The 25,338-nt window shown below is 31.9% G+C and overlaps 1 protein-coding gene across 1 annotated transcript in view; it reads left to right on the forward strand.

The window, feature by feature from the left end:
- Window positions 1–25,338, forward strand: part of SOX5 (SRY-box transcription factor 5) — a 449,917-nt gene that overhangs the window by 235,651 nt on the left and 188,928 nt on the right. The window contains 1 exon segment of the mRNA XM_074268831.1: window positions 284–352. Coding sequence (XP_074124932.1) covers window positions 284–352 — 69 coding nt within the window.

Genomic DNA, 25,338 nt, shown 5'->3' on the forward strand with positions numbered 1-25,338 from the left:
AATTCTGAATTGCAGTAGGACTATAGCTGTGGACAGTATCCCAACTTCAATAAAGCGATCCCTTGAGAATAAGAGAACACTAGGCTCCCTAAAGAAAGCAATTGGCCCAGGTTTGGAACGGAGCTGATAAAACCTTCCCTGCTAATCAATCATGAAATTAAGCAATTGAGAGACCATTAAACTTCCATTCTGGACAAAATAGGATTAGTCTTTAAAAAATGGTAATATTTTTAAAATAAAAAGTAAGATTGTTTTTGAGTTTTCACATACAATTTCTCCACAGATTGCAAGACAACAGCAGCAGCTTCTACAGCAGCAACACAAAATCAATCTGCTTCAACAACAGATCCAGGTCAGAGATCATCCCACATATTCCTCCTATTTCTAAGATTATTCTGCTTTGTAGGTCTATATTTATTTAATTGGACTTTCCTTTGGAATTATAATTTATAGCCTGACTCACTGGTTGTTATCTTAATACCTTTCAAGAGTCCCTGAATTCTGAGCTTTTTGGTTCAGTTCCATAGACTAATTGTGGCAAATCAAGAGTGCTACATTTCTTTATTTCAATGATGTGAGAAAGTTACTAAGTAAACCTAATTAAATCCATTCTCTTAAGTTATGTTAACAATATGTCTAAAAGGCAAAAGCAAAAGAACAAAGGCAAAAAAAACCTCAAATTGATAAGAGATCTGATGCTTTTAAACTAGAAGTTCAATTATCAGAGGAAAAAAAATAGCATTGTATGCTAAAGTGGCATTCAATATAATGGTAGGAAATAGTTTGGAAAACTTGGACTGTCATTGGGTAAAGATAAGCATAGGATTGTTGACCATTAAGAATCCAATGTTTTAAGGGCCCTCAGAGGTCATCTAATATAATCTGTCCCTGAACATAAATCTCCTCCAAGTCATATGTGCCCCATGATCAAGCTTTTGCTTAAAGACTGTAATGAGGGATAACAGAGCACTTCCTTCTGAAGTAACCCACTATATTTTTGGATAGTTCCTATTATCCCTATATCAAACATTTTTTCTTTTTAACTTCTCACTCCTGCCTTCTGGGCCCCCAGCAGAATAGATCTAATCTTTCATCCATGTAACACATCTTTAGAGAATGCATTTCACGTGCCCCTAATCCATCTAATAGACATTCTCAGTTTCTTTGACCACTCTGCATTTGATATGATCTGGAGACTCTTCACCATTCTAGTCAATCCCTTTCAGATGCTCTTAATTTTATCTACAAATAAATGAAATCAACAAGAATTTTTTTTAAAGTGCCTACCTTATAGCAGGTACTATAAAACCAAAAATATAATAGTCACAGCCCTTTCAGTACAGCCAGGGAAGATAACATGCACATATACAGGGATATATAAAGTAGATACAAAATGAGTCATCAAAATTAGTTAAAACAAGATAAATTTGTGAGAAAGGTTCTACATATATGGGACAGCCAATGGAAATAAATTAGAAATGGGAGATAGAGCACTATGTATGATAAATAGTAAGAAGACCAATTTTTCATGAAAAGTAATAATGTGTAAAAGAACCAGATTAGGTTGGGGCCAAGTTGTGAAGGACTTTAAATGCCAAGAAGAAAAGTTTATATTTGTTCCTAAAGGTAGTATTTATTAATTTGTGGAGTGACATGGCCAAGCTTGTGCTTTAGAAAAATAATTGTGATGGTTGCATGGATTGATGGATTGGCATAGGTTGTAGGGAGAGAAATCAATTATAGGAAGATCACAGTAACCTAGGAGAGCAGCGTTGAGGAGCTGTACAAAGTAGAGGCCATCCAAATGGAGAGAAAATGTACAGTGATGCCTCATGGTACATTGCAATGCATAATAAATTGGAGTCAGAACTATGGCTGAATTTCAGTTCTGACACTTGTTCTCTTCATGACCTTAACTAAGCCATCCACCTATTTGGGTCTCAGTTTCTTTATGATACCCTTAAGATATGCTTTAGATCTATGTCTATGTTCCTGTGGATGAAGAAAATGATTTCTATTTTGAAATGTTACATTTGATATACCTTTGGGATATTCATTTGAAAATATCTAATAGGAATTCAGGAGAGAGACTAGAACTAAATATGTAGATCTTAAAGTCATATGCATTGCAGATAATAGTTCAATCTCTTCTATCATCCAACAGGTAATCTATATTTCCTAGTCTTGTATTATCTACAAATTTGGTACATGTGGCATCACTATCTTTCATTGAATCAAAACTCCTTTTTGAGATGTTATTTATCTAATTTTTACTTAATCTAACTTCACCATCATATAGCCCATAGACTACGTATTGCTCATAACAATAGTTATGGGACTTTACCAATGTAACTATTCTTATGAGCAATACATAGCTTTTCTAAAATAAAAGTAAACTACAGCTACAACTTTCTCTAAACTACACATAAAAAGAATTGTATCCAAAAAGTAAAATGTGCTTTGATTCACACGATCTGCTCTGGATAAACTATGAAGTTTTTCAGCACAATTTCCTTTTCTGTATTTTCAATAATCATTCCTTTTAAAATAATACTTTCTAGAACTTTGCCAAAAATTAGTCAAAAGCATTGGCTTTATATAGTTTATGGATAATTTCTCTGTTGTGTGCATTGATGTAGTTTTCAAGAACAACAAATAACTAGCATTCATGGCTGCTGGATGATACAATGGATAAAATGCTGGACCTAGAGGTAGGAAAACCAGAGTTCCAATACTACCTTAGAATGCATTTTACTAACTTTTTGATACTTGAGGAAATCCTTTAACTTCTGTCTTCTTCAGTTTGCTCACTGGTAGGTTAATAATAATAGTTCATTCTTCCTAAGGTTGTGAGGATGAAATTAGATTATTATAAAAATCTTTGCAAATAGTATAGACCTATTAAAATTATAAATACTAGGTATAGCACAGTGCAAGGCACTGTGCCAATTATTGTAAAGTTATGTCTTCCTAACTGCTGGGGAAACTACATTCCAAATTTAATTAGCACAACAAAGGATAAATTACCAAGGTAAACTTCTAGATAAATGTAGTGCAAAGGTCTTCAAACTAAAAAGCTACTAGGATTTACAGGGACAGATACTAATGTATAGTAGCCCTTTTTCAAAATCTGCAGACTTCTATTGAAAAGAATAAATATTTTTGACAGACGAGAAAGTTGGGTTTCATTTAAAGGATTTATACATCTCTTGACTACTTTATTTCTTTTTAATATTGCTTTGGACCTTTTTTGTGTGTATTTACTTTTTATTGAGTGATACTAATTCATATTGACATTTTAATAGTTTAAGGTTTTTTAACACATTTTTTGGTAAGGTCTCATATATTAACCTCTGAGACTTAATTATCCACATCTGACAAAGGAGTCTATAAAAGGATTTTGTATTGCTATAACTCAAGCCAATGGCATAGAATAAGTAATAGTTACTAGAAATTAGAGAAAATGAATGAGGAGAAAATAAACAGGCTATAGAGAAAATCTTAACTCCTTTTTAGGAGAGTGTCATTGAAACATTCTTTTCACTGATATTGGGAAATTTCAACTACTAATAACAAATATTAGGTAGCTATAATATTTAATATTTTGCTTCCTCTTATCAGGTATAGTCTTTCTTCTTTTGTGTATGTATTATTAGCCAATATCTGAATCAGAGCTCCCTAGGTCAGAGAGGTAAATGCCAGTAAAAATTTGTATAGTTATAATGGGGAGTAAAAAAAAAAAATCTTTTATTACATTGCTATCTTCTATCCCATAATACAACTAGAATTTTAAATGTTTTTTATATATCTGTGGTTTCCATAGGCATGGACATAATTTGTATTTTTTTTATAATTTGTGACTCCAAACTATAATATTTTTCATTTAAATATAAATTCTTAAAATTAGGAAATATTGTGCATCATTATACAAATAGTACATAAATAAAAATGTGAAGACAAACTCTTTTTTGAATACTAGTAGTTTCTGCTCTCTCTGTACTAGAATTTTAGTGTAGCGATGTATACTATTTTGTTCTTCCTATATAATGAGAAGTCAAAGTTAATCAAGATTTGTGATTTTATCATTCTTAATTTCTTCAATTCCTTAATAGGAGAGCTCCTACCTTTTAGCTATCACTTTCTTTTATGATATGATTTTTATAGTCTTTGTAATTTTTTATAATTTCATTTGTATATATATATATATATACATATATATACCTATATATATATATATATACATATATATCATGTATATGTATATATATATGTGTGTATATATATATATATATATACACATACACACGTGTATATGTTGATTCAACAATAACACTACTAAATCTATATCAGAAAGAAATCATAAAAAGGTTTTTCCCTATCAGCATGTGCAAAAATATGGTAGCTCTTTGTTGTGATGGCAAAGAACTATAAATCAAGGAGATACACATCAATTGAGGATGACTGAACAAGTTGTGTTATATGAATGTAATGGAATACTATTGTGCTAAAAGAAATGATCAGCAGGTGCATTTCAGGAAAATCTGGAATGACTTATAATAACAGATACTGAGTGAAGTGAACAGAACTAGGGGAACACTGTACACAGTAAGAGTGACATTATGTAATGATCAACCATGATTGACTTAGCTCTTCTCAGCAGAACAGTGATCTAATATAATTCCAAAAGACTCATGATACAAAATACTATCTACATCCAGTGAAAGAATTATGAATTTGAATGTAGATCAAAGCCTATTGTTTTCAGTTTTTTGTTTATTGTAATTTTCCCTTTTGGTTGTTTTTTTTTTCTTTCACAACATGAATATAAGACATGTTTACATAAATACACATGAATAACCCATATTAGATTGCTTGCCATCTTAGGGAGATAGGATAAGAGAGAGAGAAGAAAAATTAGATCCAAAATCTTATAAAAATGAAGTTGAAAACTATATTTTCATGTAATTGGAAAAAATTAAAGTACTATTTGCAAAGAAAGAAAGAAAAAGCTGAAAAAATGATTTGGAAATGTGGAATGCTCAGCTATACTGGTGCAAAATTCTTCCCATCTCCTAATGATTTTGAAAATAATTGAGGAAGACAAGGGGATAATTTATAAATTAATAAAATATTTTAAATGGTTCACTTCAGTAAAAAGCTGTTTAAGAAATTCTAGAAAGTATTGATAATAATTGGCCACATGTGTAGATATACATAAAGAAAATGCAGAGACTTCAGATTTCTTCATAATATCTTTCACTTAAAAAAATTGTCTTTTATTTCCTTTCCCTTGGGTGAAGAAAACAAATTAAATCTTAAATTATGGACATCAAATTGAATTTATATCAAATATTTTTATAATGGTGGTTTACTAACTTATAAATTAACCAAAATTATATTTTTAAAATAATTACAGCAATTATATAATGGCTGTTGGATTTTGATTGAATTAAATTGGAATGATGGTTAGCTAACATTATTTTCACTAATCTTTACTTTGAAATATATAGTTTTTTTTCCTTTCCTAAAGTTCAGATATTAGCCACTATGAATGAATAGTAATGTATGAATCTTTTTTTGACTTATTACTTAGAAAGATGAGTATTCTATAATTCTCTTTATGATTCCTGATCTCTATAAAAATAACATTGACTTATAGTTATCTATATGTATATATATATATATATATATATATTTACACACATAAGTATCTATATACATATTATTAAACATGAAGCTATAACAAATAAAGGTTTTCTCTGAAAAAGTGATTTTTCTCTTGATAGGTGATACAAAGGAATTTTCACAAAGTAAAAGTGAGGAAAGCTTTCTGGCTTAATGGATGTGTTATATAAAAGGAAGAGTGAAGGTTACAAACATTTTTCTTATTCTCTTATATGATTCTTTATAAGTGGATTTGTTTTAGAAGATCAGCTCCCATTTGAAAAGAAGAATTTTTCAGTGGAATAAATATACTGATATGTATGTGTTAGTTTATACAAATATCACAGACATACTTTCTTATCATAGATATCTAAATATGAATGTATTAAATAAGAATCAGCCTTTGGTCACTTGAAATTTCAAATGATAAATTAATCCTATATTTTCCTTTGGGCATTCATAGTTAAAGAGAATTAGGGATACTGTTCTCCAGAGGAAAAATAGCATGAGGAAACACTAGTGATCTTTTCATCATTTTATTTCTATGTAAAAGTAGAAATTTTCAAGCTTTAAAGCAATCTTCATTATAACATTGGACTAAATGTAGTAAGAAATATTCAACAGATACTAAGGTAATATCTTTTATTTTAGTAAAAAAAAAAACACATTTTTACCAGTATATAATGGTACAGGCATGGTTATACAGTAGCTTGTAAGAAACAGAGCTGGGATTTTTAGTGGAAGACCACCGTAATTTAAAATCATAGAGAGAGGAGAAAAAAAAGGACCCAGGAAAAAGTCTTAAATTATACAGTATATATACAATTGGAGATATAATACATATGATGAACCTGTAAAGAAAATGGAGAAGGAGCAGACAGGGTAAAAAAAAAAAAACCCAAGAATATGAGAGAATATTGTCATGAAAATCCTGATAGCAGAAATTATCTAGAACATGAGAAAGGTCAATAATGTTAAATATAACAGAGAAGCAAATAAAGATAAAGAGTAAGAAAAAATCATAATTGGCCATTAGGAAATCATTGATAATTTAGAATAATTAGTTATAATTAAATGAAGAAAGAATTCAGATTATAAACAGTTGAAAGAAGAGGAAGTAGAGGAAATATACATACTTTTTTTTTATCCCTCAGGAATTTGAGAAAGGGAAAAGAGATATGAAGCAGTAGCTTGAATAGATGGATAGAAGGATCTAGTAAGTGTCTGGTTTTTGTTTTAAGAATGGTAGAGGTTCAAGTATATTTGAAGATAATACAAAAGAGACTAGGAGTTAGGAAGGGGTTGAAAATTAAGAAAGAGGAGAGGAATGAGGGGACAGTTTTGTTGAAGATTAAAGGAAATGGGGATAAAGGATGACTATAGAGGAACTGACTTTTGCAAGGAAGAATGTCTACTTATTATAGAAACTGGAGGAAGTGATGAGAAGGTGAGGTATAATGTCAAGGTATTTTGAGAAAAAGAGAAAGGAGGAAAGAGATCATTCTAAATAGACTAAATTTTCTCTGTAAAATAATAGGAGAATTATGTGACTCAGTGTGTGAGGCAAGGAGTGAAAAGAGCCACAATGGGATTGGAAAAATTTGTTGAAGGAGTAAGAAAAAAGAATCAATTAAAGAGGAATAAAGGATTGCCATGGTGAGGGCCAAATTCAGATTAGATAACAATAATATGTATAGCATGTTGTGCAACTTCTAGCAGCATATGACTGGAAGGTAATTTAGCAGATGTTGAGATTCCCATTAAAAATTGAGTTCTAAGGGCAGCTAGAATAGTTCATCTTCCCTGAAGTTAGAAATACCTGAGATCAAATCCAGTCTCAGACACTTAATACATATTAGCTGTGTGACCCTGGGCAAGTCACTTAACCTCAATTTCTTACAAAAAAAATTAAAACAAATTAACAAAGTTTGGTTTTAGCATGAGATGAGCAGTGATATAACAGAAGAATTTCTGATCCAATGAATGTTCTTCTCATTGCAAAGAGAAGCAAAATTAACATTGTCCAATATTCTCTGGTAGGTATTTTTTTAGATGGAAATTAGATGGAAATTCTCTACTCTTCAGCTACTGGAGGTATGTGTGTATGTTTATATGTGTGAATTATTACAAGGTCGAAAAAAACCTCTCTTTTCCACTTCACTTATGATGAGGTATTTACCAAGCAATGTAATCTCCCTAGTAGTATGAAAGACCTAACTTTATAGCATAGTAGCTGGCACATAGTAGATGATATAGCTAGCATTTATAATATTTATATAATTTCATAATGTTTGCAAAATCCTTTATAATTATCTCATTTCATCCCCACAACAACCTTAAGAAGTAGATACGTTAGTCATGAGTCAAATCTATTACTACAAAGGATTTACTTTATTTGAGTCAGATTTCTCTGAACTCATTAGAGTTTCAGTAAATCTTGATAAATTATTATGCAGAAAGAAATCCATTAAATATTACTCTGAAAACATCATTTATATATGAAGGTTTTTTTTAAGTTGCCTGACTTGCTGCTTTATGACTTCTTTCTTCAAATGAGATATGATTGAAATGGTTTCTCTAGCAAGCCAGACAATATCAATATGCCCTCCACACATACACACACACACACACACACACACACACACACACACACACACACACACACACAGACATGAGCACAAAGAGATTCCATAGTAGTCTTGTCTATTTGAGAGTTAGAAATATGAAATATAAATACCTTATACATCAACATATAGAAGATGCATTAACTACTTGAATATCAATTGCTGTATCTATCACATGGAATAAAATATGCCACAGTGTTCACAGTATATATTAGTCCCTTTGAAATAGAGAAAGAATATTATTAGATGATCAAGTGAGTGCTAAATAGAAGCAATTTCAAGGTTCCTTTCCCCCTTTACTTTTTCTCTTCAGTGAAAGCAGAATTTTAGTTGGAGCTTGAACAGCATAATAGGATTTCATTGACAAGGATTTTGAGCTAGAAAGGACTTTAAGGCCATCCAGTCCAAGCCATGCAGCTTTTTGATGAGAAACTCATCAACTGATGAGAGAAGACAAGATACTTGCCCAAATAACATAGATGGCAAATAGGGAAGTCAAGATTTGAACTCACGTCTTCTGTCTCTAAACTTTGCATCTCAAATTACCTATTATATATCTCGAGAAGAATCTCTTAAAGCATAACATATCCAAAACAAAACTTGTTCTCTTCCCCTTAAGCCTTCCCCAATTCCAGACTTCCTTATTTTTTTGAAGGTACAATCATATTCCTGGGCTCAGAACCTAAGTATCCCCTTTGAATCCTCACTCTGTTACTCCTGTAACAAAACAATCTGTTATCAATATCTGTCAATTTTCCCTTTGCAACAACTCTCATATCTGCCTCTTTTTCTCTTCTTATACTGCCACATTTAGACTATTGTAATAACTTGCTGGTTGGTCTATCTGCAACAAGTCTCATTGCATTCTACTCTATCGCCAATTCAGCTTTCAAAGTAACCTATGTTACTTTAGTAATCTAACTTAAGTGCTTAATAAATACTTATTGACTGACTGACTAAAATTCAATGCATTTAATATCCAAAAACTTTCCCCCCAGTGCTTCCTGAGGTATCAAATGGTTTTATTTAAAACTAGAGATTTAAAAACTTAGTCAATGCTGTTGGGAAGTATAATCAGTAATCATACGTAACTTTTAAAAAGAAGGGTAGATTTATTGATGAAACAGCAAAAAAATCCTTCTATAAAATAACTCCTTCCCTCCAAAGACCATGTTAGTAAATTTTCATTTGTATTAGATATTTTTAAAGATAAGAGAACTTATTTTAAGAAGTCATGATGGAAACATTCAACTTACAGTTCATTTCAGGTGAAGTTACATGTTTTTAAATAGATCACTAGAGGGAAAATGTATTTTTAAAAACAAATTAAAATTTGATCTAAAGACTGAGAATCAATTCTAAAATAAAGATGAAAATCATAGTTATGTGTGTATATTCAATTCAATGGACTATACTGGCCTTAACAATAAGACAGAATAGGTGTCAGTCTATAGGATATGATTTTAAAAAGCTCCAAGAAGGCTTCTTTAGTATATCAACCCCCCAAAATATTTCTTCTCTTACTGATTAGTGCAGTTGCTTTTTTTTATTCTTTTTGTTCCTTTTGGTTTGTTTGTTTGTTTGTTTGTTTTTGGTAGAGGCAACTGAGATTAAATGACTTGTCAGAGTCATAAAGTTAGTAACTGTTAAATATCTGAGTCTGGATTTGAACTAATGCCCTTCTGACTTCAGAGCTGGTACTGTCCCAGTTCTTCTTTTTCTTAATACCTTACCATTTTCTTTTAATGTGAAAATGTTGCTGTAATAGATAGATAATATGTTGCAAGTGCCATAATCAAATAATGAACAGTTATTTAAATGACTACTATGTGTCAGGCATGAGGGACACACATACAAAAAATGAAATAATCCCTCTACCTACATTCTAAATTGTCCTACATTATAAATCATGAATGGATTTATCAAATCATTTTATTTTGACAAATGAAAGGGGATATAACCTAATAGTAAACATACCATGAGCTCTATGGGTAATTTAGGAAATAGGATATATTATAATAATAGGAAAAATCCAGAAAAGTGAAAGTTGAGTTCCAGAGACTTTTTTTTTTGGCCTACGAAAGTGAATGTGTACATATATGTAAAAATGATATATGTCATGTGTTTATTATATTGTCAGGCAGTGATCTAGTGCTTTAGAATTTGCAAAATATTTTGCACGTTACCTTTTTTGACAATTTGTTTTGCATTTTCTTACTGCTATGGTTTAAAGGAATATGATCAATTTGTAAACTGAAATTGCAGAGGCATACTCGATGGACTTTAGAATTAGGGACATTTTGTCTAAATTCATCATGTGTCAGGAACAGCTGTTTTTCTGTAACTTATAAACATGGGCATACTGAATTTACTGAGATGAGCTCAAAAAACAGTCAGACAACAGTTTTTCCCATGACTTTGCAACCTTTTCCCAAACAACTGAGGCTGTCTCAAAAAGTTGAAACAATTGGTTCTCAGAGAAACTCTTTAACTGAAACACTGTCAGTTATGAGAATAGAATCCACTCAACTCTTTTCAGATAAATTCCCAGGGAAAAAGTGAATTTGGAAAATTCTAGACTTAGGAAGGACTTAAAGTAAATTACTCTGTCTTTCACCACACTCACACTTTCCTAAAGCATAGGGGAGTATATATGGGTATATGTTATGGTAGCATTCTGTCCACAAAAAGTCTTTTTAAAAAAGGTCATTAAACTCCTTCTCTATCATCCATATGCCCATATGCAAAGTTCAGACCAAAAAAAAAAAAAAAAAAAAAAAAAAAAGAGACAATAGATTTACATAAAGATCATATTGTGACAGATATCATCAGTAGCTAATACATTGAAAATTTATTCCAACTCTCAAGCAGTCATGTCATATGATAGGAAATTGATCATTATACTTCATAACTTCCCTTTTTTGGACAAAGTAGGAAATAGAGAAGAGGAAAGGGAAATAATATCTTGGCTTTGTCCAAAGAATGGTGAGCTATTCCTATCAAAATTTCTTCACACTTTCCTCAGGGATAGCTCAGTCCTGTGTTATTACAAGAAAATGAAAAAAAAATAAAAAAGAATTATATTTTGTCATGGGAAATAGTTATCTGCCTACTATATCTATGCAGTATATTTTGCCTGCAAATATTTTTGATAAAAGAAAATAATATAATTAAAGTAAATCTCAAAGTTTAAGGAACCAACCAAAAATAGTTATCTATTATATTATGGCACCCTAGACAATTTAGTACTTTTTATTAGCATACTGTAATAGTGTTCTAGTTCTTTTTGCTGGGATTCCTAAGTAGGAATCATAGTCCTGGTTAAAACCCTTATTTTTATTATTATTCAGTTTTTATTATAATCATTAATTTAATGGACATGTGAATAACTTTTTGATAGACCTGTGTTTCCATAGGTATAGGCAGGTTTCCGTAAGAATTTACCTGTACATAATGGCACCTGCCTGTTGGTGAATCAGGAAATAAAAAAAAAAAAAACTGTATTACAACGTCTTCTAAATCTCCATCTGCTTCTCAACTTCTATTACTAGCAATGAGCAATTGACTTTAGAGCATCTCTAAGAAATGAGTGCTTAGTCTAATCATATTAGTAGATAAATAGAAGGGCAGCTATTAAATTGGAATTATAATTTTTAAAATTAAATTAAAAATTTTCAGCTGACCTTTCTACTTCAGATCAAGGAAGAAATAGTTCTTTTATAAACAGTATCCTGGGCACACATGACCAATCTTAGATTTAAAGATGTAAACTATAGTATTCACTCATTTGTTTAACATCTGCAGGAAATGGTGTTTCATATCAGGTAATTTTGATATAACAATATATATCTTTTAGTAACAAAGCTTATATAACTTTATCCAAAATGGAATTATTCTAAAATATGTGTCTACATTCTATTAATAATACAATCATGATGTTTTCATGTGTCATCAATATGGACACTATTATAGAAATAATGAACAATCTATCAGAGAAAATGAAGTTTTAGGGCCATATACCCTGTATATCTGATAGTTACATCAGATGCAATGGATTTAAATTTCTAATGTTTTGTAATCTCCTTGTCTTCAGTGTCAGACTTCAGGTTTTTACTTCTCTTTGCTGTTAGTGTACCTAACCCTGGTAGCTCATCACCCTTTTTCAATTTGTTCCCCAGAAAGATGAGGTTCCAGGGATAAATCTGAAGGACTATGTTTCCTGTGCAGTTGCCTATAAGTCTCCATCAAGGTATTCTATTTATCCAGTAGTCATCAATTAACTTTTAGAAAAGAAATTTATTAATGAGGTATAATACAATAGTTGTTACAAAATATTTCATCCGAAATAGAGATTTACTCTCCCCATTCACACAAATGTTCAAAAAGATAATTAATGACTACTGATTATTCAAAGGCCTTTTCTCCCTTCATATGTGTATATAAATGTTATATTCAAACTGTTCATCTGTAATCCTTGTTCTATCTATATGACTAGACTACTTCCTTTTCTGGCTATCATCTTTTTGATGATATCATTCATGATATTTATGTGGGAAGGTGAGTGTTGCAGGTTTGCACAATTTGCTCTTGATAATATGGTATAGTCTATTTAAACACAGCATGTATCCTTCCCCTGTCCTTTGGGCAGCATACAATTTTTTATTATTCTGGAGATTGTGGTTCCATAATTTTCAACCATTTCACATTTTATGAGAAAAGGGAAAAATACAATATACTTAATGCACATAAGCTCCCTATGTTTAGGTTCTTTGGCATTCTGTCAATCCTTGATTTTTCTTCACATCATATATGCGTGATCTATGATGACAGGGTCCAGTGTCTTATCCAAACTTTGTTTTCTCCGCCAACATTTAATAAAATACTGCACAATAGAAGTAAAGGTTTGTAGAATTGAATTGAATTGAATTCCATGACTCTGTGTTTGAACACATCTGCCTGTCTTTCTGACTCTCTTGTTCCTTCCTCCTGATGTGTCTATTCTGTCTTTTTATTGCCAGTCTTTTTCTTTCTTTTTCCCCCTTCCATTACAACCTCAATATAGCTCTCAAATGCCAGCTTCTCTTTCACTCACTCTCCACTTTTATCCCTCCTCTCCACCCCCGCACTCACACCCACTGCTCAGCAGCCTTCTTCAGTCAGCTACCAGTTCTTTCTCCCCTACGATCAGGCCTTTTATTTCTTCCTCCCTCCCCTATTGCCTTCCTCTCCCTAACTTAGCCGCTCTTCTTATCCATTATTCTGCTGCCTTTTATACTAGCATTGATTTTTTTTAAAGTAGATCACTAGTAATAGAAGTGCTAAATATGAAAAAAAATGAGTTTTGTTTTTAGAAAATACTTTATAATCACAGTCAGGGTATGGTATGAGAGAGAGGGCGAAGCAAAATATAAGCAGTTAGTTTCAGGTTCAAAAATATTAGTATATTATTACAATCTTTTCATGATAAAGAGTATATAGTGAGAAGCACCAGTGTCACACAATCAGAATGAGAGAGAGAAGAAGGAGAAGAAGAAGAGGAGGAGGAGGAGGAGGAGGAAAAGGAGGAGGAGGGCTAGTGCTGCTGTAATATAAATCAAGAGATAACAATAAAAAATTTCTGTTGGCTGGTGGAGGTGTTTAGGATGTGTTTTCTTTATATCTTCATCCGCCCCTAATTGAGGATGATTTAAAATTGAATGACTAGCAGTCAAAACGTGTTTGCTTCAAGCTGAGAAGAAAAATGCTGGTGTCTCTGCTTCCAAACTGATTGCGCTTTGTACACAACTGACAGCCTCAGTCACTTTGAGTGACTGATAAGTGGGAAGCTTTGCCACTTATCAAGGAATGCACACTGAAAAGAAAAGACTAGGGCCGTTTAGATGCTTCGGCATGTTCAAAATAACATCTTACATCAGTCAGACTTGGAACCCGGAAAGACATTCAAAATAAAGTAATGCATAAAAGGGCTTGTATATATGTATATGTCTGTATATCTGTCTATATGTATATATGTGGACATATTTCACATATATAATATGTGTGTATATTGAGAGAGAAAAGAGAGCAACAGAGACAGAGAGATGGGGAAAGAGAAAAAGACAGACAGACAGGTCAGAGACAGAGAGGAAGAGACAGACAGGAGGAAGGAGGGATATGGAAAGAGGAGGGGTGGAAAGGAAAAGAGAGACATATATACACAGAGAGATAGACACACAGAGATGAAGAAAGTAGAGAAGAAAATCATAGGCATAGACTTTAAAAGTCAAAGCATTCTTAGGGTCATAATCTGTTTAATGAGTTTAATAGTGAAATTTTTTATGAGAGTCTGCAAGAGGTTCTCCTCCTTTACTTAAACAAGATAAACTCGAAAATATATTGGTATAGTTGGCTGACATGATTTACATAATAAATTGGCTTTATGCTAATGAGCATCAGGTAGTATCTAAATAAAACAAATGTATTCTAGTTAAAGGTATAGTATTTTATATCTGATGTGAGTATCTCAGCTCTCATTTTCCCTTTCTGCAAGTGTTCATTATCTTTTCAAGGTATGTGTTAAAAATATGCTGAGTCCCACCCAATTAAAACAGTATACTTATAGAAAGCAAATTTTAAAAGAGAGGAACTCTTTTCCTGAAATTGCAGAGGAAATGTGAGGTTACTAGAATGTGATTTAACTTATATTGATTCACTGGGTACAAATTTGATAGAAATGACTTTCCCAAAAGTTCCTAATATTTTTACATTCAATTCTGTCGTAGAAGAGTTTTAAACAATATGGCCATAATCAAGGTTTTTTTCAAATTTTTTCATCAACTTTTTTCTTAAATGTATGGATTGTAATACTGATGACTTTGCATTAAGAAATCTCAGTAAGTAAATTCCCTCTAAAAATACATATCTGTATCTGCTCTGCCACTTTGAACCTGAGAAAAATAACTTGCCCGTGGTCACAGAATGAGAATCGGTCAAAGAAGATCATGAATCCAGAGCTTCTTGCTTTGGAGGCAAGCTCTTTCCCAGCATACTTCCTCTGTTTGTGTAGTAGAGCAACTATGCAATCAAGTGATAGACATTAATTAAGTGTCTATTATTTTCCAGTCACCAGAAACACAAAAACAAAAATGAAAAAGCTCTCAAATAACTTTCATTTGCTGGCAAGTCCTGGACATGGAGTTAAAAGGCAGAAGTTTGAATCCATGATCCCACATCCTAGTTATATGACTTTAGACAAGCCATATCTCCCTTTTGAATGCAAATTTCTCTTATAAAAAGTAAGGCTGATTAATTTGTATTACTTGTCTAGAGAATTGGGAGGAAATGCTTTCTAAGCACCTTACTAAGAAGCCTGTGGTTTTCCACAGAAAAGATAAAGAAGAATATCTGTTTTGTTTTATTCAGATCCAAATTAACCAAACAACAATTTTGAACAATTTATAGATTCCTCAACTAAGCACCACAGGGAATAGAGTACTGGGACTGAAGTAGGAAGACTTACCTTTATAGGATAAAATCTGGCCTCAGACAATTCTTAACTGATGACCCTGGACAAGTCATTTAACCCTGTTTCCCTCAGTTTCCTTATCTATAAAAAGAGCCAGAGAAGGAAATGACTTCAGTACCTTTGCATAAACAACTCCAGATTGAGGTAATGAAGAGCAGGATATATATGAAAAACAAATCTATAGCAACAGACTTTCCCTTCCTTCATCTATAAAGGTAAAAAATTATTAGTCTTACCTCAAGACTATTAAATTCTTTTTAGAAACATACTGTTTTGGGTGGCAGCTAGGTGGCGCAGTGGATAGAGTACCAGCCCTGAAGTCAGGAGGACCTGAGTTCAAATTTGGCCTCAGACACTTAACACTTCCTAGCTGTGTGACCTTGAGCAAATTACTCAACCCCAATTATGAAAGAAAGAAAGAGAGATTTTCAAGAAAAAAAAGATGAAATTATATTATAGTAAACCTTTAAAATATATTGTGCCACCTCATTCCTGAAGCTTTAGGAAGTGGAGTGGTTTGAGTTTTAATTGGATAGAAATTTTTCCCAACTCATATACATTCTTACTTTTGTACGCTGTGAAAATGGTTTTTCTTCTCTTTTACTTACTATATACTGCTAATCTATCATTTAGTGGATACTTTATATCTTTAATTCCTATAATTTCATTCTAGCTCTTCTCTTTTTCATTATTCTGTGTATTTCATATTTCATAAAACTATGCGAAAAAGGAACTTCTGTATCTGATCACTTGAGACTTTGATTGAACCTTCCTTTGTGATAAAATGTTACTGCCTTTAAATGAATTTCACACATAACTTTGAAGTGTATAAATAGTTTCATCAACATGTTCATTATATTGCTTTTATTTTAAGAACATTTTTTAACTTGCTCATATCTCTACTACTACCACCAGTTACTGCTATTCCACAAGACTTAGGGTCTAGATTGTCTCTTTTGGTGACATAGATACAAAAAAAAACCCTTTTTTTTCAGTTACTATTCTTTAAATACTACTTTAAAATAATGAACCCTTGTAGGCTTCAGAAAGTAAAGAAAATATATAATAGTAAGATAGCTTATGCTTTAGGAAATTATAGTTTAACCTATTATCATATATTGATGGCCTTTTATGATCAATCTTGTAAGTACTTTATAGTTACAAAATATTTTCTCAAATATTATTTTATGTAATTCTTGCTACAACCCCTCTAAATTAGATATTGTAGATATTCCTCCCCTCTTGTTGTTCCCCATTTGGCAGTTTTCTGGCAAAGACACTAAAGTGGTTTGTCATTCCCTTCTCCAGCTTATTTTCCATATGAGGAAATGGAGACAAATAGGGTTAAATGACTTGCTTAGAGTCACATAGTGTCTGAAGGAAAATCTGAACTCAGGAAGATGAGTCTTCTGACTTCAGACCTGGCACACTTTCAACTATGCCACCAGTTGTCCTCCTTTCCCCTTAAAGCTGAGAAAAATTGAACTGGAATAGGTGATGTTATGCTGAAGATCACTTGATTATTAAGTAGTAAGTTGAGATTTGTACTTGAAAATAGTTCTACTGACTCCAAGTCTGACACTCTTTTTAACAGGCTATAGTAGCATAATTTTTGTTGAATGATTATGTGAAGACCTTCTTATGATACATAATGCTAACAAAATTTAAATATATTATTGTTGTACAGCAGAGAACTTTTAAGTATTTATCTAAATATTTTAATTTTCTAATTATATTCATGCAATGTGATTGTACTTCATGATTTCCTTTTAGAGGTCATATATAACTTGTGAAAAGAACAAGAATAATAACAGAATATCACTGAATTAATTAGTATACAATACAACATATTACAATGACATGGTTGACCCCAAACCTGATTGGTCCCTCTCAAGTGACTGGGCACACTATCGCATTCATCACTCAGTTGTAGAATTGGGGCAAAAATAAAATACAGAAAGTCCTCAATTTCTTTGACTAGCAAAACATTCTCTTTGACTTCAATCACTAGGATCAAAGTCAGACTGTTATTTATTTTCAAATAAGAAATGGAAATAAATTTTGAGGAGACAGTTAAGTATGGGGAGCAGGGAAGAAATGGAGAATACCAATGAAGAGATTATGAATAAATGAAGGGAGACTCCCCAATTAATAAATGGTCAAAGGTACAAACAGACAATTTTCAGATGATAAAATTAAAGTCATCTATAGTCATATTAAAAAAATGCTCTAAATCACTATTGATTAGAGAAATGCAAATTAAAACAACTCTAAGATATCACCTCACACCTCTCAGATTGGCTAGGATGACAGAAAAAGATAATAAATGTTGGAAGGGATGTAAGAAAACTAGGACACCAATGCATTGTTGGTGGAGTTGTGAAATGATCCAACTATTCTGAAAAGCAATCTGGAATTATTCCCAAAGAACTGTAAAACTAGGCATACCCTTTGATCCAGGAGTCCTATTATTGGATCTGTATTCCAAGGAAATCATAAAGGAGGGAAAAGGACCAATATGCAAAAATGTTTGTGGCAGCTCTTTTTGTGGTATCAAAGAATTGGGAAAGGAATGAATACTTATCAGTCAGGGAATGGGTGAACAAGTTGTGGTATATAATGGTAATGGGATATTATTATTCTATAAAAAATGATGAACAAATGGATTTTAGAAAGGCCTGGAAATATTTACACAAACTGATGCTGAATTAAACAAGCAGAATCAGGAATATATTATATACAATAACAGCAAGAATATTCAATGATCAATTATGAAAGACTTGGTTCTTCTCAGCAATTCAGTGATCCAAAACAATCCCAATAGATTTTGAACAGAAAATTTAGAGAATATTGATTCTCTAAAATGTTTATGTTATTTCATTTTTATAACCTACCAAAATTAACACATGCTATATTTGCTTCTTTTTCTGTTGTTTTTTTTTTAATCTCTCCTATGGTTTTCCCCTTTTGCTCCGATTTTTCTCTCCCAACATGATTTATAAAGTAATGCATATTAAAAGTAAATAAACTTACTGCAATAAAAAAAAATAAAGGAAGGCAAAGAATACCAAAAATGGGGAAAGAAAATATTGAGAGTGAAGAACAAAAAGAAAGCTACCTCTTTTTCTAGTTAGAGTTATAATGCATATTTTTATCTTGTCCAATAACATTATATTCTTAATGCCTAGTTTAATAAACTCAAAAAATTAGATAAGACTCCCTTCTCTACCATTCTATTCATCACAAATCTCACATATATATAACAAATTTCATATATGTATAGCATATATAATTATGTATTATTATAAGTATAATATTTAACACATAATAAATATAGACTAAGAAGAAAAAAAAAGAGGAAATTCCTTCTCAGTTTATTGCCCTATATCTGTGACTATGTCTGCTAAAGAATGTCAATTGAATCACTATATTTCCCCACAATCTTCTTTTCTTTCCACCACCTCCATCTTCCAGCCTTTATGAATTAAGGACATACACAGTTCTTCCCTATGTTTTTTGTACCTTACTTGTTTCATTAATTTTCAGAATCAGTCAATTAAAATGTCTAAAAATGTGAAGGGCTAGATGCAAAGTCACCCAAATTACCTGCTAAGTTTATTTTTTTTGTAAAGTTTTTATGTGAAAAATATAAAAAAACACATCTTTATAGAGTTTAATTCATGTTGAAATAATATCTGAACAGAAATAGTTTAAACATTTGTAAATGTTAGTTTACAAAAATCTAACTTATCTGAGTTTTCACAGGAAAAGAAGGGATTAAATTTAGCTTGTAAAAACTTTTTTGACAACTCTCTTAGCTTGATTTAGATTAAGTTACTGAGATCTGATTCTATCCTATCCCAGGAAAACGTAGAACTTAAGATGCTGAGCATATTTGTCCAATCCCTTTTTCTGGAGATAAAGATTAGAGTAGGGAGTTTGGTTCTTATCTCTAAGGTTATTATTGCTTCAAGAAGAAACCAAAAATGCTTTCATGAAGGATATTTTCTTGAACTCATTTTTTCCCATTACATTTTTTCCCACAAAGAATCAATGTTGATTCTCTAAAATGTTTGTTGTTTCATTTTTTAATAACCTACCACAATTTGTGGCTTTTGTTATTATTAAAAAGTAGTTAAAATACTGAAATGTGTTGTGTACATAGATATATGTGTGTGTGCGCACATATTAGTTATATATATTAGTTATATATTTATAAACTTACATACACATAATTTATATATAATATATTCCATTAAAAAAAAACTTTTGAAAAGGCAAATCATTAGACTGTATAATAGAGATACAAAAGTAGAAATGAAGAAGTATGTTGTCAAGAAGTTACATTCTATTTAAGTAATACAGTTTTAATGGAGAAGCATTTATCAAGTATCAAGCATTGTTTTAGATATTTGAAATACAAATAAAAAGTAAATCAGGTTCTTCCCTCAATTATCTTAAATTTTAATGAGGGTAACAATATATATAAAACATATACTAAGAAGACACATGATAAACTTGAAAAGGAATGGGCTGTGTGGGAGGATGTGCAGACAGATTTCATGTAGAGAGTAGAACTCAAACTGAATTTTGAAGGAAATCAGGAATAATCAAGAGTTACACCTACATATACACATACACACATGTGGGTAGGAAGGGGGCAGTGTGTATATGTGTGTGTGTATGTGTGTGTGTATGTGTATGCTATGCCCCAATCAAGTCAGGAAAGGAAAAAGAGGTTAAGTGTGGAGAGCAACAAGAAGGCTATAAAGATTTGATCTAAGAATGTGTGAAAAGGAGTGAAAAGGTAAAATGGGGCTAGGATATACAGAGTTTTAAGTCCCAGAGAGTTTTTTAAATTATACTAATAGTAACAGGAAAATACTGGATTTTATTGAACAGGGAAGAGGGCAACATAATCAAGTATGTGCTTGATGAACTGATTTTGGTGGTTGTATTGAGGATAGATTAGAGTGGGAAGAGATTAGAGAGAGGGCAACTAAAAAAAAGTCCATTTCATTAGGCAAGGTGAAAAGTGATGAAGACTTGAAATGGTTAAAATGATAACATGACTGGGCCACAATATTCTTGAAAAGGAAATATTGGAAATAATAAATTGGGACCATATTGACAAGTGTTTTTTTTTGTTGTTGTTGTTGTTGTTTGTTTGTTTGTTTGTTTTTGTTTTTGACAAGTGTTTTAAATGATAAACTAATTAAAGTATGTATTTGACCTAAGAAGTAATAAAAAGTCACTCTGCTTTGCAAAAGTCATTTTGACAACCGTGTGGATAAAGGATTAGAGCAGGGCAAATATTTGAGACAGATATATTAAGACAGTAGTTCCAAGAGAGGTGATAAAGGTCTGAACTGTAGTGATGGCTATATAAGTAAAGGGAATGTATACAAGTGATATCCTAGATATAAAAATGCATGTTTGGCAAATGATTTGGATATATAGGGTGAATAAGAGTGAGGATTTCAAACTGACACAAGTTAAGAGCTGGTCTAACTAAAGGAATAGAGGTTCCCTCAATAATAAAAAGAAAGTTTGGAAGAGGAAGAAAGAAAACAAACATTTATTAAGAATTTATGATTATCATGTATGTTAAGCACTTTGTAAATGGTTTAATTGTTCCTCAAAACACCCTGGAAAGGATTAGGTACCATTATTAAGGCAATACAGTTAATTGATTTACCTAGGATCACATGTAGTTACTAAGTACCTGAGACTAGATTATAAAATCAGGTGTTCCTACCTAGATCCAGCATTACTACTATACTACATTACTACTATACTACATAGCTACTAAAAAAAAAAAAAAAAAAAAAAAAAAAAAGCATTGTGTTTCATGGGGGAAAGAAAAAAGTTTTCTGTTGAATTTGCAATGGCTAGTGTTTAAAACATTTAAAGGACAATTAGTGATACAGAATTGGAATGTAGAATGTAGGAGTATATCTGAATAGAGGTGATTATTGAATCCTTGGAAGCTGATGTCACCACTTGAGAATGAAAAAAAGACCAAGGACCAGGGCAAGGCTGAGAAATATATCTCATTGTCAAGTGACATGACATAACTAGCAATTCAAAAAACAAAACAAAACAAAACATACAAAACAAAACAAAACAAAACAAAAAAAACAGAGACCACTCGGTCAGTCAAATAGGAAGAGAAAGGAGAAATAAAACCCAAAGAGGAGAGAGTATCATGAAGGAGAATGTAGTTAACAATTTCATTTGCTGCACAAAGTACCTGAAAAATTGGTATAATAGACACCATCAGATTTGACAATTAAGAGATTATTGGAAACTTTGTAAAGTTTCAATTAAATGTTGAATTTGGAGATCACAATTGAAGAGGATTTAGAAGGGAGAAGAAATGGAGACATTGAATATAGGGAGCTTATTCAAGGGGATTGAGAGAGAAGTGAGAACATATTAGCTAGCAGAGATGGCAAAATTAAATAAGATTTTAGAGGATTTTTTTTTCAAAAGAATGAGGAAAATTGGAGTTTGTATGCAGGCTGCAGGGAAGGAACAAACAGAGATATTAAGTATTAGAAAGAGATGAAAGTAGGGACAATTTGCAAATGAAGGTAATAGGGGAATAAGGTAAAGTACTAATATAAGTGAGAAAAAGCTTCCTCTATATCAGAGACTGGAGGAAAAGAAGAAAAAAAGAGGGGAATATCCAGGAGCCATGAGATGAGAAGAGGGGGAAAAGAGAGTTTGTAATGAATGATCTTTATTTTTCTTGGTAAAGTGTGCAAGATATTGAATAATGAAAGGTAATAAATTAACAAAACTTAACAACTGTTTGAATTTGTGGGATGAGAGAAGGTATACTCAAAGATGACTGGGAGGTAGATGTTATTCTCCATAGAAATAAGAAAAACTTTTGGGAAAGACAGATTTAAAGGGATGATAATTCCACATTGTACATAATTAATATGAGTTGCTGACTGGATATCCAGGTGGAGATGAATGTCCTCTGGTCTCAGTTTCCTTAGTTATAAAATAAGGAGATGAGCTCTGAAATCCTTTTTAGGATCCTATGAATTATATGGCAATGTGTGATTCAGGACAGAAGTTAAAGAGATAGCTTAAAGTCAACAGTATGTATTTGGGAATTATCTGTATTGAGATGATAAAGCAACTGATGGGAGCCTAACCAAGTGAGATATTGAAAAGTAAGGAGGTTAAAAAAAATAAAAATAGAGCAATGAAAACTATTTGTGGTTAGAGTTTGGAAGATATATGATTTAGAAGCAAAAAAGAATCTGAAAAGAATCTGAGAGGAGATGGGGGAATAGAAAGACATTATAAGGTGCTGAAAAGGTGGTGAGAAGACACAGTTCTTAGGCATTGACAAGGAAAAGGAGGAGAGAGACTATCTGGAGTGGACAGAAGGATTTTGCTGTTTTCAGCGATACTTATAGTAGTTTTTAAAGGACAGACTCTTCATAACTTGATGATTTCCTTCTTCTCTTAGATATTCTCTTAGATATTCAAGTCTTAGCTAAAATCCCATCTTCTGTAAGGAGTCTCTCCAGGTTTCCCTTAGTGTTATCACCTTTCCTCTGTTGATTATTTCCAATTCATTCTATTTATATGTGTATGTTCACATACATATTATACATATTGCTTATTATATCTATAAATACATGTATATAAACACTCACGCACACATACACATATCTCTTTACGTAGTTGTTGGAATGTGGTCTTCCCAATTAGATTGTAAGCCCTATTTGGGCAGTGGATGTTTTTGCCTGTCTTTATATCCCCAGTAAAATGCCTTGGAAACATCAAGTACTTAATAAATGCTTGTTGACTTGCTGACTTAATAAAAAGTATTTCCTCACCTCCAACACTCATGAAAAGGAATAAAAAATGAATGAAGATAAATGTGGATTTTTGAGGTTGAATTAGGGGAGATTAGGGAACTCATATTGAATAACCATAATTTCCTTTTTATGTTTGAGTCAGGGTCATTTGTTGAGATTGCATTGCTAAATTTAGGTAAAATAGGTCTAAGTCTATCTTGATGTTTCCCCTCCATTATGAAACTTATTTTCAATTATTCAGTATACAACTACTTCTATAATAATTTTTTTCTCATTATAGTCACATATTTATTTAAATTGAGTAAAAAGAGATATGTTACATAGGGATAAGCAAACTAAAAAGGAGAAGAAGCAGTATAGTGGATAAAGTATTAATAGCCTCTGAACATGGAACATCTGAGTTCAAATTCTGCTTTTGACATATATTCAATATGTAACTCTAAGCAAAACATTTAACCTTCCCCATGATAAACATCTCTTTAAAAATACAAGTTGCAAAAAAAAAAAAAAAAAAAGTTGCTGTTCTACATTAGTAGAGTGAGTTTGCTAATCTTGGAGTGTTCTTTATCGATGAAATCATGGGTCCCTTTCCTAAGAGAAAAAGAACATCACATTTCTGTGTGTGTGTGTGTGTGTGTGTGTGTATGTATGCATGTGTATTCATCTGTCTGTCTCTGTGTCTCTATGTCTCTCTCCCCACCCCCATCCTACCTTTCTCTCTCTTTCCATCTCTTATTATATTATCCAGTGATCTATTGGGGAACAGGTCCTTAAAAAACAGAAAAGAATATGAGCCAATCCTAGATCATGTAGGATTCTATTAACATATAATTGTAAAACTATTGTGTTAAATGAAAAGCTGTGTTGTATTCTTATTATGTATTAGAAAATGAATCATGATAATTATCATATTCTAAATATTTTTAATAATAGTATGCCTGTGAACTTTATAGTTTTATATTGTTGGGTCATTTTTCAGTCATGTCTTACTCTGTATGATCCCATTTGCGGTTTTCTTGGCAAAGATATTGGGGTGGTTCACTGAGCTTTTCCACCTCATTTTACAGATCAGGAACTAAGGCTAACAGAGTTAAGTGACATACCCAGTATCATACAGGCAGCAAGTATCCAAGATTTAGTTTGACCTCAGGCCCTCCTGACTCCAGGGCCAGATTTGAAGTCATGAAGATGAATCTTCCTGATTCCAATCCTAGCACTCTATCCACTATGCCACTTAGTTGCCTAAATTATATAGTTAATGTATTCCATTTGAGCTATTACTGCATTTCCCTGTAAATATAGTTTGTTAGAGTTTGCACTGAGTAGATAAATGATTTGCTATGAAAAATTTTCTCTATTTCATTCATTTGACAAAGCACATAAGAGCAGTTGGTTGTTCATTCATAACTGGCACCTTACTCACAGCATCTATTATAACTATTATAACTATTTTTAATGGAGAACTACTAATGTTGTTCTTGGTCCTAAAATCTGTGAGGGAAGCTTCTATAATAATGGGTTTTCTACAAAGTTGATGGTTCGGTCATTTCTACCTGACATTTTTTATTTGATAATGATATAAAAGATTTATACTTCTATGTGATTTAGATAATGTAAGAAATATGTTCACTGTTAACACCATATCATTTTATTTTTCATAACAGGATTCCATGCTTAATAAATATTTCCAAATTTTCTA

The sequence above is a fragment of the Sminthopsis crassicaudata genome, chromosome 5, assembly GCF_048593235.1.
Source record: "Sminthopsis crassicaudata isolate SCR6 chromosome 5, ASM4859323v1, whole genome shotgun sequence".
In the NCBI taxonomy this organism is placed as follows: domain Eukaryota; kingdom Metazoa; phylum Chordata; class Mammalia; order Dasyuromorphia; family Dasyuridae; genus Sminthopsis; species Sminthopsis crassicaudata.